This window comes from Empidonax traillii, unplaced genomic scaffold (genome assembly GCF_003031625.1).
Source record: "Empidonax traillii isolate 1590-97213 ecotype Southwest subspecies unplaced genomic scaffold, ASM303162v1 scaffold9:size3134949, whole genome shotgun sequence".
NCBI lineage: Eukaryota > Metazoa > Chordata > Aves > Passeriformes > Tyrannidae > Empidonax > Empidonax traillii.
The window spans coordinates 1,115,567-1,132,311 of NW_020955202.1; the positions used below are offsets into that span (position 1 = coordinate 1,115,567).

Below are 16,745 nucleotides of genomic sequence, written 5' to 3' on the forward strand. Positions count from 1 at the left end.
AATTACCAATGTTTTCATTGGTTTATTTACATATTTCTTTTAATAAATTCACATACAGGAAGATTTCCAGTATTTCAAGATCACATGTGTAGTTTATAAAACAGTATTTTAAACTTCTCAAATAAAAGGCATTTAGATTTAGCTTTTAAGTAGATTCTTATCTTCTTGGGCCACTTCTGCAAGTTTTCCTCACTTTCACAGGGCTGATGTGTTGCCTGTGCTTTCTGTTCAATAGAACTAACAGAACTCATAGCTCTGTGGGCATGAAGTAAAAGGAAAAAAAATATTTTTCTGAAGGATGTTTATAATTTATCTTAATCTTTATTTGGACTGTTGCTTTTAAAGAAATGGAAGTCATGTAATTTTTAAGTATAAGCTGTTCTACTGATGATTAAGGCAGGAATGTAAAGATGTATTTGTTTTAGTGAGGACTTTGATAATAAGAAAAAAAGCTTATACATCTAAACTTAATTTCAGCACTTCCTGCACAACTGAGTCTAGGTTCCTGTAAGTTTTAGTGTAAGATCAGCTGCACCTGAGCCAGAGTTTGCTATACTTAATAAATAATCTTTCAAATCTTATTCAAACATTTGCAATTATAGGCAAATAACGATTTTTTATTTACCACTAGGCAAAAAAGTAAAGAATCAACCAAACAAAAAAATGTTTGAAGCTTTAACTTCAGTACTAAATCTCTAGTTGCTATGTATGCCTGAAAACTTAAGTGTTAAATTAACAAATGTAATAACATACTGATAATTTTCAATTTTAAAATATTTTTACACTAATATGGAATGTATTTGCTTTTAATTAACTCCTGAAAGCAAAGGAAGGTGGTATTTGCACTCCTATTTAACAAACAGGGTTTTTTCCACAAAAAGGCAGGGCACAAGTTTTTTTTTGTGTGTGTGTTTTTTTTTTTTTTGTGTTTTTTTTTTTGTGTTTTTTTTTAAAACAAACTTCTTTTCCTTTTTCTTCTTCCCCCTGAAGCACTTTATTATTTAACTCTGCTCTGTGATTTTCACAGCTTTGCCCTTTTGCTATATTTTCAGGGAGGCCATGTACTCAGCTGCAGCTTCTGAACCCAGAGAGATTTGCCCGGCTCATTAAAGAAGTTACGAATAGTGTGTGGCCTGGGAGAGATGTGGTGGTGCAGTGGTATCCAGGTTTGGAAGAGAAAAAGCACCCATCAGTCTCCTGGCTTAAGATGGTCTGGAAGAATCTATATATACATTTTTCTGATGACTTGAGTGTGTTTGATGAAATGCCGCTTATCCCCAAGACACTGCTGGAGGAAAATCAAACATCACTGGAACTGGTTAGATTTAGGAACCCCTCACCTATTGTTCTGGAAGACGAATCTGAGACTCAGCTCCCAGAATATATAGCTGATATTATTCAGAAAGTTGGTGGAGTTGTACTTAAGAAACTGGATATTTCTATCCAACATCCACTTATAAAAAAATATGTGCATCCACCATTGCCAAGTGCTGTTTTACAAATAATGGAAAAAATGTCCTTACAGAAACTATGCAATCAGGTTGCATCATTTCCGCCAACACATAAAGATGCTCTTAGGGCATTCTTGGCTAGTTTAACGGATGCAAGTGAAAAAGAGAAAAGAATTATTCAGGAATTGCTAATATTTAAAAAAATTGAGAAATCATCTGATGAAAGTGTCCCTGTTTTTACAGGACTGAAAGGTAGTAAGGTATTACACCACACTGCCAAAATTCCTCCTGGTCTAAGGTTTTCTGTTCCAATAATTGACAGCAGTGATGAAGCAACTATTCGCTTAGCTAATCTGCTGAAAATAGAACAGCTAAAAAGCACAGATTGCTTGAAGTTTGTTATAGAAGACATAAGAAGTGATTTTTATTCACATGATGAAACAACACAGATAATGCAGTGGGTTCTTGAAAATCTGACTTTTCTTAAAAATGAGAGTGCAGATGTGATAGATTGGCTGACACCACTAAAGTTTATTAAGATTTCACCGGAAAAGATAATGTCAGCAAATGAACTTTTTGATCCTGAGGTAGAATTTCTGCAACATTTGTTTTATGCTGAGGAGGAAATTTGCTTCCCCCCTGTTATTTTTACATCATCAGATATTCTTCATTCACTGCGACAAATAGGCTTAAAAAATGAAGCCAATCTTGAAGAAAGTGATATACTGAGAGTGGCAAAAAAAATTGAAAATTTGCATGCTAACTCTAACACCAATCATGATTTACTGTTAAGAAAAGCTAAAACTCTCTTGATGATTTTGAACAAAAACCATATGCTGCTTCACTCATCTGAAACAAAAGCTGCAATGAAAAAGATAAAATGGATTCCTGCATGTAAGGAACGGCCTCCAAATTATCCTGGATCCTTAGTCTGGAAAGGAGATCAGTGTAATCTCTGTTCACCACCAGAAATGTGTGATCTATCACACGCAATTTTAGTTGGTTCCTCAGTTCCTCTTGTGGAAAATGTACTGTTGGATATAGAAAAAGCACTTGGCATCCCCACCAAACCCAGCATAAAAGCAGTCTTGAAACATTTCAAGGTGGTTGTTGATTGGCATAGTTCTAAAACCTTCAGTGATGAGGACTATTATCAATTTCAGCATATCTTGCTTGAGATTTATGGATTTATGCATGATCATCTAGAAGAAGGCAAAGAAGCTTTTAAAGCCCTGAAATTTCCCTGGGTTTGGACAGGTAAAACCTTTTGTTCCCTCACACAAGCAGTAATAAAGTCAGTGCCTGATCTTGATCTCCAACCTTATCTGCATTATGTGCCAAAAACTATGGCAAAGTTTCACCAGTTATTTAAATGTTGTGGTTCAATTGAGGAGTTAACACCAGACCATGTTTCTATGGTCATTCAGAAAATATATCTGAAGAGTGAGCAGTCTCTCTCAGAACAAGAGAGTAAACAAAGTCTTCATATTATGTTGAGCATCATAAGATGGCTGTACAGCAATCAGATTCCTGCAAGTCTGCACACACCCATGCCGCTATACAGTGGCAAACTTCCTTATAAACTTGCAATGAGGCCAATTCATGAGTGCTGTTACTGTGACATCAAAGTTGATGACTTAAATGATTTGCTTGAAGATTCTGTTGAACCAATAATTTTGGTGCATGAAGACATACCAATGAAAACTGCTGAGTGGTTAAATGTCCCATGCCTTAGCACAAGACTGATTAATCCAGAAAATATGGGATTTGAGCAATCTGGGCAAAGAGAGCCTCTGACTGTAAGAATTAAAAACATTTTGGAAGAATACCCTTCCATTTCAGATATCTTTAAAGAGCTTCTTCAAAATGCTGATGATGCTAATGCAACGGAATGTAATTTCCTGATTGACATGAGACGAAATATGGATATAAGAGAGAATCTTCTGGATCCAGGAATGGCAGCATGTCATGGTCCAGCTTTGTGGTCATTCAATAATTCTGAGTTTTCCGACTCTGATTTCCTAAATATAACTCGATTAGGAGAGTCTTTAAAAAGGAGTGAGGTTGACAAAGTAGGAAAATTTGGACTGGGATTCAATTCTGTTTATCATATCACTGATGTTCCTATTATTTTGAGCCGTGAGTTCATGATTATGTTTGACCCAAATGTCAACCATATAAGTAAGCACATCAGAGATAAATCTAACCCAGGGATCAAAATCAATTGGAGTAAACAACAGAAGAGACTGCGAAAATTTCCAAATCAGTTTAAGCCATTTATTGGGGTTTTTGGTTGCCAGCTACCACTGACAGTAGAATCTCCCTACAGCTACAAAGGAACACTTTTCAGGCTGTCCTTTAGGACTCAGCAGGAAGCTAAAGTGAGTGAAGTGAGCAGTACATCTTACAATACAGCAGACATTTACTCTCTTGTGGATGAATTTAGCATTTGTGGTCATAGACTGATAATATTTGCTCAGAGTGTAAATTCAATGGTTTTGAAATACTTGAAAATTGAAGCAGATGATCCTGGTGTGGCACAAGATGTTGTCACTATCAGAAAAAATCTGTGTTCTTCTAAAGCCTTGACTGCACCAAATGTAAGTGTTTTAAAGGAAGCGGCTAAACTCATGAAAGTCTGCAGCAGCAGTAACAAAAAACTTCCCACTGAAACACCAAAGTCATCATGTATCTTACAGATAGTAGTAGAAGAATTTCATCATGTATTTAGGCGGATTGCTGATTTACAGTCTCCACTTTTCAGAGGAACCGAAGAGGATCCAGCTTCTTTCTTTGAGATGGCTAAATCAGGACAGGTGAAAAGATCAGCGGATGAATTGCCACAGAAAACAGTAGATTCAACAACGTGGCTTATATGTTCTTGCATGGATGTTGGAGATGCTTTGAAATTTTCTTTACATGAAAGTGGACGACGACTAGGTCTCGTTCCCTGTGGTGGTGTAGGAGTGTTGCTGTCTGAAACCCAGGATCAAAAGTGGGTTGTGAAACCTAATTGCAACACCATAGGTGAAGTATTCTGCTATTTACCTCTGCGAATAAAAACAGGCTTACCTCTTCATATAAATGGCTGCTTTGCAGTTACTTCAAATCGGAAAGAGATCTGGAAAACAGACACGAAAGGAAGATGGAATACAGTATTCATGAGGCATGTTATTGTAAAAGCCTACATAGAAGCCCTTTGTGTTTTACGTGACATGGCAATCAATGGTGAGCTAGTTGACTACAGTTACTGTGCAGTGTGGCCAGATCCCGATTCAGTTCATGATGACTTTTCTGTTATTTGTCAAGGGTTTTATGAAGACATAGCTCACATGAAAAGCAAAGAAGGAATCAAAGTGTTTTCTGATGGTTTGTCTTGGGTTTCCATGAAGAATGTAAGGTTTTTAGATGACTCTATACTGAAGCGGCCAGATGTTGGGCCGTCAGCCTTTAGGATCTTTCTGAAGTACCTTAAAAAAACTGGTTCCAAAAATCTGTGTGCTGTAGATCTCCCATCCTGGGTAAAGACAGGATTTGAAGAAGCAGGATGCAAATACATATTATTGGAGAACACTTTCACTGAGAAACAGTTCTTTTCTGAGGTATTTTTCCCTAATGTTCAGGAGATTGATGCAGAGCTGCGTGATCCTTTGATGCGTTACGTTCTCAATGAAAAAGTTGAGGAGTTCTCAGGAATTCTTCGTGCTACTCCATGTATTCCCTGTTCATTGAATGGACATTCATTAGTTACACCATCTAGACTGATCCATCCTGAAGGAAGGGTTGCAAAGTTATATGATGCTGAAGATGGAAGATTTCCTTATGGTACCACTCAGGATTATCTAAACCCTGTTATTTTGGTTAAACTCGTTCAGTTGGGAATGGCTAAAGATGATATTTTATGGGAAGATCTAATAGAACGTGCAGAGTCTGTAGCCGAAATTAATAAGACTGATCATGCTGCAGCTTGTCTCAGAAGCAGTATTATATTGAGTCTTATTGATGAAAAACTAAAATCTAGAGATCCTAGAGCTAAAGAATTTGCTGCAAAATGTCAAACCATCCCTTTCCTTCCTTTCCTTAGCAAACCAGCAGGCTTCTCACTGCATTGGAAAGGCAGTGATTTTCAGCCTGAAGAGATGTTTTCAGCAACTGATCTTTTCACTGCTGATCATCAGGATATAGTTTGCCTCACACAACCAATTCTTAATGAAAATTCCCACTCTTTTAAAGGTTGTGGTGCTTTGTCATTAGCTGTCAAAGAATTTTTGGGTTTACTGAAGAAACCACCTGTTAATTTAGTCATAAATCAGTTAGAAGAAGTTGCAAAGTCATTTGATGGAATCACACTGTATCAAGAAAATATCACTAATGCTTGTTACAAATACCTACATGAGGCAATGTTAGAGAGTGAATCAACAAAAGCCATGATAATTGAACAGCTGACAAACTGTAGTTTTATTTTGGTTGAGAATGTGTATGCTGATCCAAAAAAAGTGTCTTTTCATTTGAATTTTGAAGCAGCACCCTATCTCTATCAGTTGCCTAACAAATATAAAAATAGTTTCCGTGAGCTGTTTGAAGGTGTGGGTGTAAGACAGGCTTTTACAGTTGAAGATTTTGCTGCAGTTCTAGAATTAATAAATCAGGAAAGAGGGACCAAACAACTAACTGAAGACAACTTTCAGCTCTGTAGGAGAATAATTAGTGAAGGAATATGGGGCCTCATTAGAGAGAAGAAGCAGGAATTTTGTGAGAAAAAATATGGTGATATTTTGTTGCCAGATACTCGTCTTGCACTTCTGCCTGCAAAATCTTTGTGTTACAATGACTGTCCATGGATTAAAGTTAAAGACACAACTGTTAAATATTGTCATGGCGATATTCCAAGAGAAGTTGCAGTGAAACTTGGAGCAATACCAAAACGTCATAAAGCTTTAGAAAGATACGCATCAAATATCTGTTTTACTACCCTTGGAACAGAATTTGGCCAGAAAGAGAAATTGACAAGTAGAATTAAAAGCATTCTGAATGCATACCCTTCAGAAAAAGAAATGCTGAAAGAGCTCCTTCAGAATGCAGATGATGCAAAAGCCACAGAGATCTGTTTTGTGTTTGATCCTAGACAGCATCCAGCTGATAGAATATTTGATGAGAAATGGGCACCACTTCAAGGACCAGCACTGTGTGTTTACAACAATCAGCCTTTTACAGAAGATGATATTCGGGGAATTCAGAACCTTGGAAAAGGTACAAAAGTAGGAAATCCCTGTAAAACTGGACAATATGGTATAGGTTTCAATTCTGTTTACCATATTACTGATTGCCCATCTTTCCTGTCTGGCAATGATATACTTTGTATTTTTGATCCTCATGCAAGATATGCACCAGGTTCAACATCAACAAGTCCTGGCCGCATGTTTAGAGATTTAGATGCAGATTTCAGAACACAGTTCTCAGATGTACTGGACCTCTACTTAGGAGATCACTTTAAACTGGATAATTGTACAATGTTTAGGTTTCCTCTTCGAAATGGAGAAATGGCGAAAGTATCAGAAATTTCCTCAGTTCCATGCTCAGATAGAATGGTCCAAAATCTTTTAGATAAGCTGCGTACAGATGGAGCAGAACTCTTAATGTTTTTGAACCATATGGAAAAAATTTCTATTTGTGAGATAGAAAAAGCGACAGGAGCACTGAATGTGCTTTATTCTGTACAAGGCAAAATCACTGATGGAGACAGACTGAAACGGAAGCAATTCCATGCCTCTGTGATCGACAGTGTAACTAAGAAAAAGCAGCTAAGTGAAATACCTGTGCAGCAGATTACTTACACCATGGATACTGAAGACTCTGAAGGAAATCTTACAACTTGGTTAATTTGTAACCGGTCAGGCTTTTCTGCCATGGAAAAGGTATCCAAAAGTGTGGTTTCAGCCCACAAGAATGAGGATATTACACTTTTTCCTCGTGGTGGAGTAGCAGCTTGCATTACTCATAATTACAAAAAACCCCACAGAGCATTCTGTTTCTTACCCTTATCATTAGAAACTGGATTACCTTTTCATGTGAATGGACATTTTGCTCTGGATTCTGCAAGAAGAAACCTGTGGCGTGATGATAACGGTGTTGGAGTAAGAAGTGACTGGAATAGTAGTCTAATGACAGCGTTGATAGCACCAGCCTATGTTGAATTGCTGATTCAGCTGAAGAAACGATATTTTCCAGGTACTGATCCTACAGTATCAGTGCTGCAAAACACACCTATTCATGCTGTGAAAGACACTTTAAAAAAGTTTTTATCCTTTTTTCCAGTTAATAGACTTGATATTCAGCCAGATTGGTATTGTTTAGTGAAAGCAGTTTACAGTTGCATTTATGAAGATTTGAAGCGTCTTTTACCTGTTATGAGAGCTCCAAATGTTGATGGTTCTGATTTGCATTCTGCTGTTATCATCACGTGGGTTAACATGTCTACTGTGAACAAAGGCAGGCCATTCTTTGACAATTTGCTACAAGATGAATTGCAGAACCTCAAAAATACAGAATACAACATCACAACACGGAAGACAGTGGCTGAAAATGTTTACAGACTCAAGCATCTACTCTTAGAAATTGGATTTAATTTGGTATATAACTGTGATGAGACTGCAAATCTTTACCACTGTTTGGTAGATGCAGATATTCCTGTCACCTATGTGACACCTGCTGATGTCCGGTTATTTTTGATGACATTTTCTTTTCCGGACTCTAACTGCCACATTGGAAAGTTACCCTGTCGTCTTCAGCAGACAAATTTGAAACTCTTCCATAGTCTAAAACTCCTGGTTGACTACTGTTTTAAAGATACAGAAGAAAATGAAATCCAAATTGAGGGTTTGCCGCTCCTTCTTACTCTTGACAACGTTTTGCAAGTTTTTGATTCAAAGCGACCGAAGTTCTTGACAACATACCATGAACTGATTCCGTCTCGCAAGGATCTCTTTATGAACACATTGTATTTGAGATACAGCAATATTCTGCTTAGCAGTGAAGTAGCAAAAGTCTTTGATATCAGAAGTTTTGCTGAATTGTTATCATCTGTGTTGCCTAGAGAATATAAAACTAGAAATTGTATGAAATGGAAGGAAAACTTTGCAAGTGAATCTTGGCTTAAAAGTGCCTGGCATTTTATCAGTGAGTCTATAAATGTTAAGGAAGAGCAAGAAGATACGCAAGCAAAATTCGATGGTGTTGTTGACACTCTGAAGGACTGGACTTTGCTCCCAGGTGTAAAGTTTACTGTCTCAGCCAATCACCTTGTTGTGCCAGAGTGTGATGTTTTACTGCCTCTCAGCATTATGCACATAGCTGTTTTTCCAAATGCTCAAAGTGATAAAGTCTTCCATGCTTTGATGAAAACAGGCTGTATTCAGCTGGCATTGAACAAAATTTGCTCTAAAGACAGTGCTTTAGTGCCTTTGTTGTCAGGACGTACAGCAAATATAGATAATCCTTCAAGCATTCTGAAAGCCATACAATATATGGTACAGACATCAACTTTTAAGACTGAAAAGTTAGCAGAAAGTGACTTTGAGGCTCTTTTAATGTACTTCAATTGCAACTTATGTCATTTGACATCTCAGGATGACATTAAAATTTTAAAGTCTCTTCCATGTTACAAATCCATTAGTGGCCGATACATCAGCATTTCAAAATATGGGACGTGTTACGTCCTCACAAAAAGCATCCCATCAGTAGAAGTAGACAGATGGACACAGTCAACTTCCTCAGCTTTTCTTGAAGAGAAGGTTCATTTGAAAGATTTGTATACTACGCTTGGCTGTGTCTCCGTGGATGATCTTGAAGTGTACTTGAAACACCTTTTGCCAAAAGTTGAAAGTCTGTCTTATGATGCAAAATTAGAACATTTGATCTACTTAAAGAATAGGCTAACTAGCATTGAAGAAGCTTCAGAAATGAAAGAACAGCTGTTTGAAAAGCTTGAAAGCATTTTGATCATTCATGATGCAAGCAATAGGTTAAAGCCTGCAAAGTATTTTTATGACAGGACTGTGAAAGTCTTTGAAGTTATGCTTCCTGAAAAATTCTTTATACCTCAAGATTTTTTTAAGAAGCTAGAGCAACTTACAAAACCAAAAAATCAAGCTGGATTCCTTCCATCGTGGGTAACTTTTCTACGATATATTGGATTGAAATTCGTCATTTCACAGCAGCAGTTACTACAGTTTGCTAAGGAAATCAGCATGCGAGCAAATACAGAAAACTGGTCTAAAGAAACACTTCAGAATACTGTTGATGTCCTCCTTCATCACATATTCCAAGAAAGAACTGACCTTTTTTCAGGAAATTTTCTGAAAGAATTATCACTGATTCCTTTTCTGTGCCCTGAACGAGCTCCAGCAGAATTTGTTAGATTTCATCCCCAGTATCAAGAAGTTAATGGGACACTTCCTCTTATACGATTCAATGGGGCACAGGTGAATCCTAAATTCAAACAGACTGATGTGTTGCAGTTGCTGTGGACGTCATGTCCCATTCTTCCTGAGAAAGCAACACCTTTAAGCATCAAAGAGCAAGAGGGAAGTAGTCTTGGTGCACAAGAACAACTTGAGCAAGTTTTAACCATGCTGAACGTTAATTTGGACCCTCCTCTGGACAAAGTTATCAATAACTGCAGGAACATATGCAATATAACAACTTTGGATGAGGACATGGTGAAAACTAGGGCCAAGGTCCTAAGAAGCATTTATGAATTTCTTAGTACAGAGAAGAGGGAATTCCGCTTTCAGCTTCGAGGAGTTTCTTTTGTAATGGTGGAAGAAGGTTGGAAGCTCCTTAAGCCTGAAGAGGTGGTAATAAACCTTGAGTATGAATCTGATTTTAAACCTTATCTTTACAAACTTCCTCTAGAGCTTGGTACTTTCCATCAGTTATTTAAACATTTGGGTACTGAAGATATTATTTCAACAAAGCAGTATGTTGAAGTTCTAGGACGCATATATAAGAGCTCAGAGGGAAAGCAATTGGATCCTAATGAAATGCGCACAGTTAAAAGAGTAGTTTCAGGCCTATTCAAAAGCCTTCAGAATGATTCTGTAAAGGTTAGGAATGACCTTGAGAATATGAGGGAGTTTGCCCTTTACCTTCCCAGTCAAGATGGTAGGTTGGTAAAGTCTAGTATCTTAGTTTTTGATGATGCACCCCACTACAAAAGCAGAATCCAAGGTAACATTGGTGTGCAGATGCTTGTTGATCTTAGCCAGTGTTACTTAGGCAAAGACCATGGTTTTCACACTAAATTGATAATGTTATTCCCTCAGAAACTGAGGCCCCGCTTACTTAGCAGTATTCTTGAAGAACACTTGGATGAGGAGTCTCCCAAAATTTGTCAGTTTGGAGCGTTATGTTCTTTGCAAGGAAGGTTACAGTTACTGTTGTCTTCAGAACAGTTTATCACAGGACTTATTAGGATTATGAAGCATGAAAATGACAATGCTTTTCTAGCTAATGAAGAAAAAGCAGTAAGACTTTGCAAAGCTTTGCGAGAAGGTTTGAAAGTTTCCTGTTTTGAGAAGTTGCAAACAACGTTAAGAGTTAAAGGGTTTGCTCCTATTCCCCACAGCAAAAGTGAAACATTTGCTTTCTTGAAGAGATATGGAAACGCAGTGATATTGCTTTACATACAGCATTCTGACAGCAAAGACATAAATTTTCTCTTAGCGTTAGCCATGACCTTAAAATCTGCAACTGACAACTTGATTTCTGATACCTCATATTTAATTGCCATGCTGGGTTGTAATGACATTTATCGGATCAGTGAGAAGCTTGACAGTTTAGGAGTGAAGTATGACTCTTCTGAGCCATCAAAACTAGAACTACCAACACCTGGCACTCCTATACCAGCTGAAATCCACTATACACTTCTTATGGATCCAATGAATGTGTTTTATCCTGGTGAATATGTTGGTTACCTTGTTGATTCTGAAGGTGGTGATATATATGGATCATATCAGCCAACTTACACCTATGCAATCATTGTACAAGAAGTAGAAAGAGAAGATGACGAAACTCCTAGTTTTCTAGGGAAGATTTACCAGATTGATATTGGATATAGTGAATATAAAATTGTGAGCTCTCTTGACTTGTACAAATTTTCCAGGCCTGAGGAAAGTTCTCAAGGCAGGGATAGTACACCTTCTACCCCAACCAGTCCTACAGAATTTCCAACACATGGACCGAGAGCAATTCCACCTCTCTTCACTGGTAGAGAGACCCACAAAACAATGTCCTCAAAACATCACTCTCCAAAAAAGATGAAGTCAAATTCATTGCCAGAAATATTAAGAGAAGTGACATCTGTGATTGAACAGGCTTGGAAGCTTCCAGAATCTGAAAGAAAGAAGATTATTAGGAGGTTGTATCTTAAATGGCATCCAGATAAAAATGCAGAGAATCTTGATATAGCTAATGAAGTTTTCAAACATTTACAGAATGAGATTAACAGGATGGAAAAACAGGCCTTTATGGATCAAAATATGGATAGAGCCTCAAGAAGACCATTTTCATCCTCTGCTTCTCGATTTCAGTCAGACAAATTTTCATTTCAGAGATTTTACACTTCATGGAATCAGGAAGCAACAAGCCACAAATCTGAAAGGCAACAGTATAAAGAAAAATCTCCCTCTTCCACAGGGCCATCTTACTCACAACGCTTTTTTGTCCCGCCTACGTTCAGGTCTGTTGGCAATCCTGTGGAGGCACGGCGGTGGCTTAGGCAGGCCCGAGCTAACTTTTCAGCTGCACGAAATGACCTTCATAAAAATGCCAATGAATGGGTATGCTTTAAATGCTACCTTTCGACTAAACTAGCATTGATTGCAGCTGACTACGCTGTGAAAGGCAAGTCAGACAAAGACGTAAAACCAGCAGCCCTCGCACAAAAAATAGAGGAGTACAGTCAGCAACTTGAAGGGCTTACAAATGATGTTCAGACATTGGAGGCTTATGGAGTAGATAGCTTAAAAACTAGGTATCCTGACTTGCTTCCTTTTCCACAGATTCCCAATGATAGGTTTACTTCAGAAGTTGCAATGAGAGTGATGGAATGTACTGCTTGTATCATAATAAAACTTGAAAACTTCATACAACAAAAAGTGTAAATTATTTGAAGAGGTTAGGAAACTGTTTTGTCAAGAGCTTAGGTGTTTCATGTGATGGGTTGCAAATGCAATTGTACAGATTATACAAGAAGTTACATGTTGCCAAGTGGTTTAGAAGCGTAGTGCACAGAGGTGTACGGTACTGAAGTACCTAGAATTTAAATTTACCATTTAAATGAGATCTTTTTCTTAACTGAGCCAGCTGTTAAGCAAACTGTAAAACATGAATATTTTTTAGAATTTGCAAGGAAATGGAGCTGCAGAAATTTGCTGTATTTACAACATTGTGATTAATTGGCATATTATCGAACTGCACTTTATATAACCAAAGCTTAGCTTTCTGTTAGATGAAGCCTGTAATTGTAACTCCTTATTAGATTTATTTCCTTTATTATACTGTTTCTGAAAGGCTAATGTCAGTTTTCAATGTATTAATCTTAAGACTGGACATACAATGAAATGGGAGATGGGATGGAAGTTAAAATAACTTTGGAGATATTGCTCCAAAGCATTTCTGTATTCTTTTGTGTTCTGTGGACATTCATGCCACTCACAGTAATACCCTTATCAGCTGGATCTGATTATAAATTTGCTGCAGCATCACATTGTAAACATTTAAAGGATAGTTTAGTACTGGTAAACTGGTACAGTTATTTTAATACTGAATAATGATACTTGATTTAATATGCAATGTCCTATCATGCATTGATTGCATTCACCTTATTATAAAATAATGAAGTATTTAATTTACTTTTTTTTTTTTCCCAGAGGTTGTCATTTTTGTTTAATGAAAAATGCATGTGGATGATATAAAATCTGTGAAGATTACTGTATGGTGTTTTATGATTTCTTTATTTTTTGAACGCCAAAATTCAGTTTTCAGATGTTTAATGCTTGAGTTTCTTTTTTGCCCCCCGTGTGTGTGCCTTTGTGTGTGTACATATATATATATATTTTTCCACAAACAAACATTGATAACAGTACAACTCAGTAACCCATTTTTGGTGTACACAGAGCACTGTTTTTTGTTACGTGTTTAAAGGTGCTGCAATGTAATGCTTTTTTTATTTTGTTATTCACTACAGCCATAGAGAAATCTGATTTTTAGTTCTCACTCTTTCTTTTATAGTTTTTAATACTTCTGGTAATGTCATGCAATATGTTCAACATTAGATTTTTGTAAAAAAAAATTTAAAAAATAAATAATGGAAGGATAATGCTAAATGGAAGGATTTTTCTTTGCTGCATCAGCCACATTAAATGTAAATGTTACCTATTTTCCAATGACATGCTATTACAGTTGTCTACTTGACAGCACAGTGAAACTGCAATTTAACTTAAAGAATACAAAGGAAAATAAACAACAGCAAGCTTGCAGGGCTGATACAGCTGTGATAGTGTTTTAATCCAAAAATAAAAAATTGTGATGAAGACTCCTTTAGTTTTGAGTAAATTATAAGGGCTCATTCTTGAACAAATATGATGTTTGGAAGATGATACTGCTTCTGATTGTGGAGCCCTATTGTTACTTCTGCTAATAAATATTAAGTGCCATAATTTTAATAAAGAAAAATGCAAACATATATTTAAGTCGGATGTGTTTTGGTTTTATAAAGTAGGCTAAATTTACCTATTATTTCAGACTTTCTTTTCTACAGGTAAATACACAATCTCTTTTCAATTAATTCTAAATAATTGTACAAATATTAAAATGCTATTGAAAAGTGTGCTTTTTTCTTGAAATGACAAATGTTTGCAATTTTCTCAAATTGTGCATTTTGCTGATTTTTTGCAATAAACAGCATGTAAGTAAAACACAAATCCTGGTGTGCCATGAAACAAATCAGTTTAGTTATTTCCTTATGTTTTTAAAATAGATTCCTTTGTGGTTCTTGCTTTGTGCAGTAAGTCAGATGAATAGCATCGAGGATAAGCAAAATACTTGAAAAGGAAACAGTTCTCATGTTTTTCATTTTAAATAGAGCTAAAACATAAGGTAGCATGGCAGCATGAAAAAGAGTAACAGGAGCACCATGAACACTTCCCTGTTTTTAGGTGAGCTTTTGAGAAAGAAAATCTTTTAAGTATGTAGCTGTGTTTTATAAGCAACTTATGTTGCCTTCCCAGTATTATTTTTATGAACTGTTAAACTCGCTGTGAAGAACTACTAAACTATTTTGTTATAATTTTTGTTTATTTTGGGTATATTTTAAGTGCTGACACTATAAGAAAGAAAATGGTCCCAGTTCTTAGGAAGCTAATGGCCTGAAGCAATTTTAAATATTGAACCAAGATGAGGAAGAGAACCTGAATGACACAGAAAAATTAATTTATTCTATTATTGAAGCTGGATAGAAACTAAAACTTACATGCAGATGCAAACAGAAAGGCAAAAGTAGTGTCTCAGTCAAAAGTCGCTTAGTTTCTTTTCTTATTTGCTTGATTCACTGTAACAGCTAGCCTAAATAAAGAGGTCTTGTGAGACCAGTAAACCATATTGTGATAGAAACTGATTTCATAAGTGCCATTTAATTCTTGATTAAAAGTAAAAATGCATAAATAAGATGCTTACTTGTTGCTTCCTTTTAGCTGGGCTTGGAGACTTGGCAATGTGCCTAAGTTGGGTGTGGAAGCTTAGAACAGTTAGGATGTGATGATTCCTTAGTAAGGGTTTGTAGAAGTAAATGTTAGCATGTAGGTTTCACAAAAATGTATTTGACAAGTAATTCTGCACATTACAAAAGTTCACATTAATGTCCCTTTGTTCAGGAATATGCCCTGTCTTCCACAGGTACCAGCATTGTATCTAGGAAAAGGAGCTTCAGCAGTCTTGTCTCCCAGGATTATAGATGAGAAGTTCAGCAAACAAATCAGTAGTACAGGCAACTGATTTAGCTATACATTTAGTAGCCTAAATCTAAGGAACTGCAGTTGTAAGAAGCTTTGACCGACTTGTTACTAGCTTCCTGTGGAAGCTTTAAGTTTTCCTCTCAAACAATGGCATACACAGTTATTCTAAAAAACACTAAACACTTGCCTCCGCAATTAGAGACAAGAAAAATACCTTTTTTTTTTCTTGTTAAGGAAATAGATTTTTGTGTATCTGACTACCAAAAGAAAAATAAATGGTTTATTGTGTAAAAAATGCGGTTTTGCATGATTTCTACTCATATCCTTATCAGTAAAGTTACTGTGGTGATTTGGAAAATAGGATTAAAAAACTTACCCTAAGGATTACATTCACTTGGTACATGGGTTGTTTTAAACAAGGTTGTAATAAAATCTATTGCAATTGATCCAGTTAAAGTAGAGGAGCATAGTACTACCTTTGAGATTTTCTCTTGCTGAATCTGAACAGTTTGAGAAAGGTTGGATTGTCTTATGGAACAAATGCAGAAGTAATAGTTCAAAAATAATTAACCTTGACAGCCACAGTAAATGTTTCCATTTGAAGAAGACATAATTTTTGTCACATGAAGGGGTTTGTCAATGAGTTTTTAATCAAAGCTGTTTATCTTTGTTTTCTGTATGATTAGTTCAGTACCACTTGAGTAATTTTTTGTTTACTTTTACCTACTACTGATTAAGACAAAGAATTCTAGATGACCAGTGAAACCATGAAAAATGCTTGTAAAGCATTTTCTAAATTCTGCAAAGTACATTTTTAGTTTGGACCAAGATTTTTGTTCATATTTTTAAATACTGTACATTTCACATTCTTAGAGTCTTGGGAAGATAATTTTGTTTAAAAATGAAAACATTTGTTTAAGCTGTGTTTCATTTGAACACAAAAAGAGAAGCAGACTTTTCAAAATATGTAAAGTTTATTCAAGAACTCAGTTTTCAATTCTTGCAGTTTCAGTCTGCATAAAGCTATATAGACAAGTGTAAACACTAAAAGACTGTAAAATGGAAACAAAAAGGGTCGAGTTTGGGCAACCACCAATGAAGTTTTACTATAATTTTTCCACTGTGTAACAATTGCAAGCAGTTACAAGAATCTCTGTAAATAATTCTTTTTGAGGGAGTAAATATCCAAAAAATACAGTTCACTATGCTAGTAGTGATTTTTTCTCTTCTTCATTTGGATAATACTTCTACAAATAAATTAGAGATCTGCATACTCACACTG

At 36.2% G+C, this 16,745-nt stretch overlaps 1 protein-coding gene across 3 annotated transcripts in view; it reads left to right on the forward strand.

Moving 5' to 3' along the window:
* The window catches only part of SACS (sacsin molecular chaperone), a 61,092-nt gene extending 45,919 nt beyond the window's left edge, over positions 1–15,173 (forward strand). For 2 of the 3 annotated variants that reach the window (XM_027884251.1, XM_027884258.1), the window contains one exon: positions 1,053–12,613. In XM_027884251.1, the coding sequence (XP_027740052.1) occupies positions 1,053–12,613 (11,561 nt within the window). Of the gene's footprint in view, positions 1–1,052 lie in introns of all 3 variants that reach the window. The other variant, XM_027884244.1, reaches the window with a different exon arrangement.
* The last annotated feature ends 1,572 nt before the right edge of the window (positions 15,174–16,745 follow it).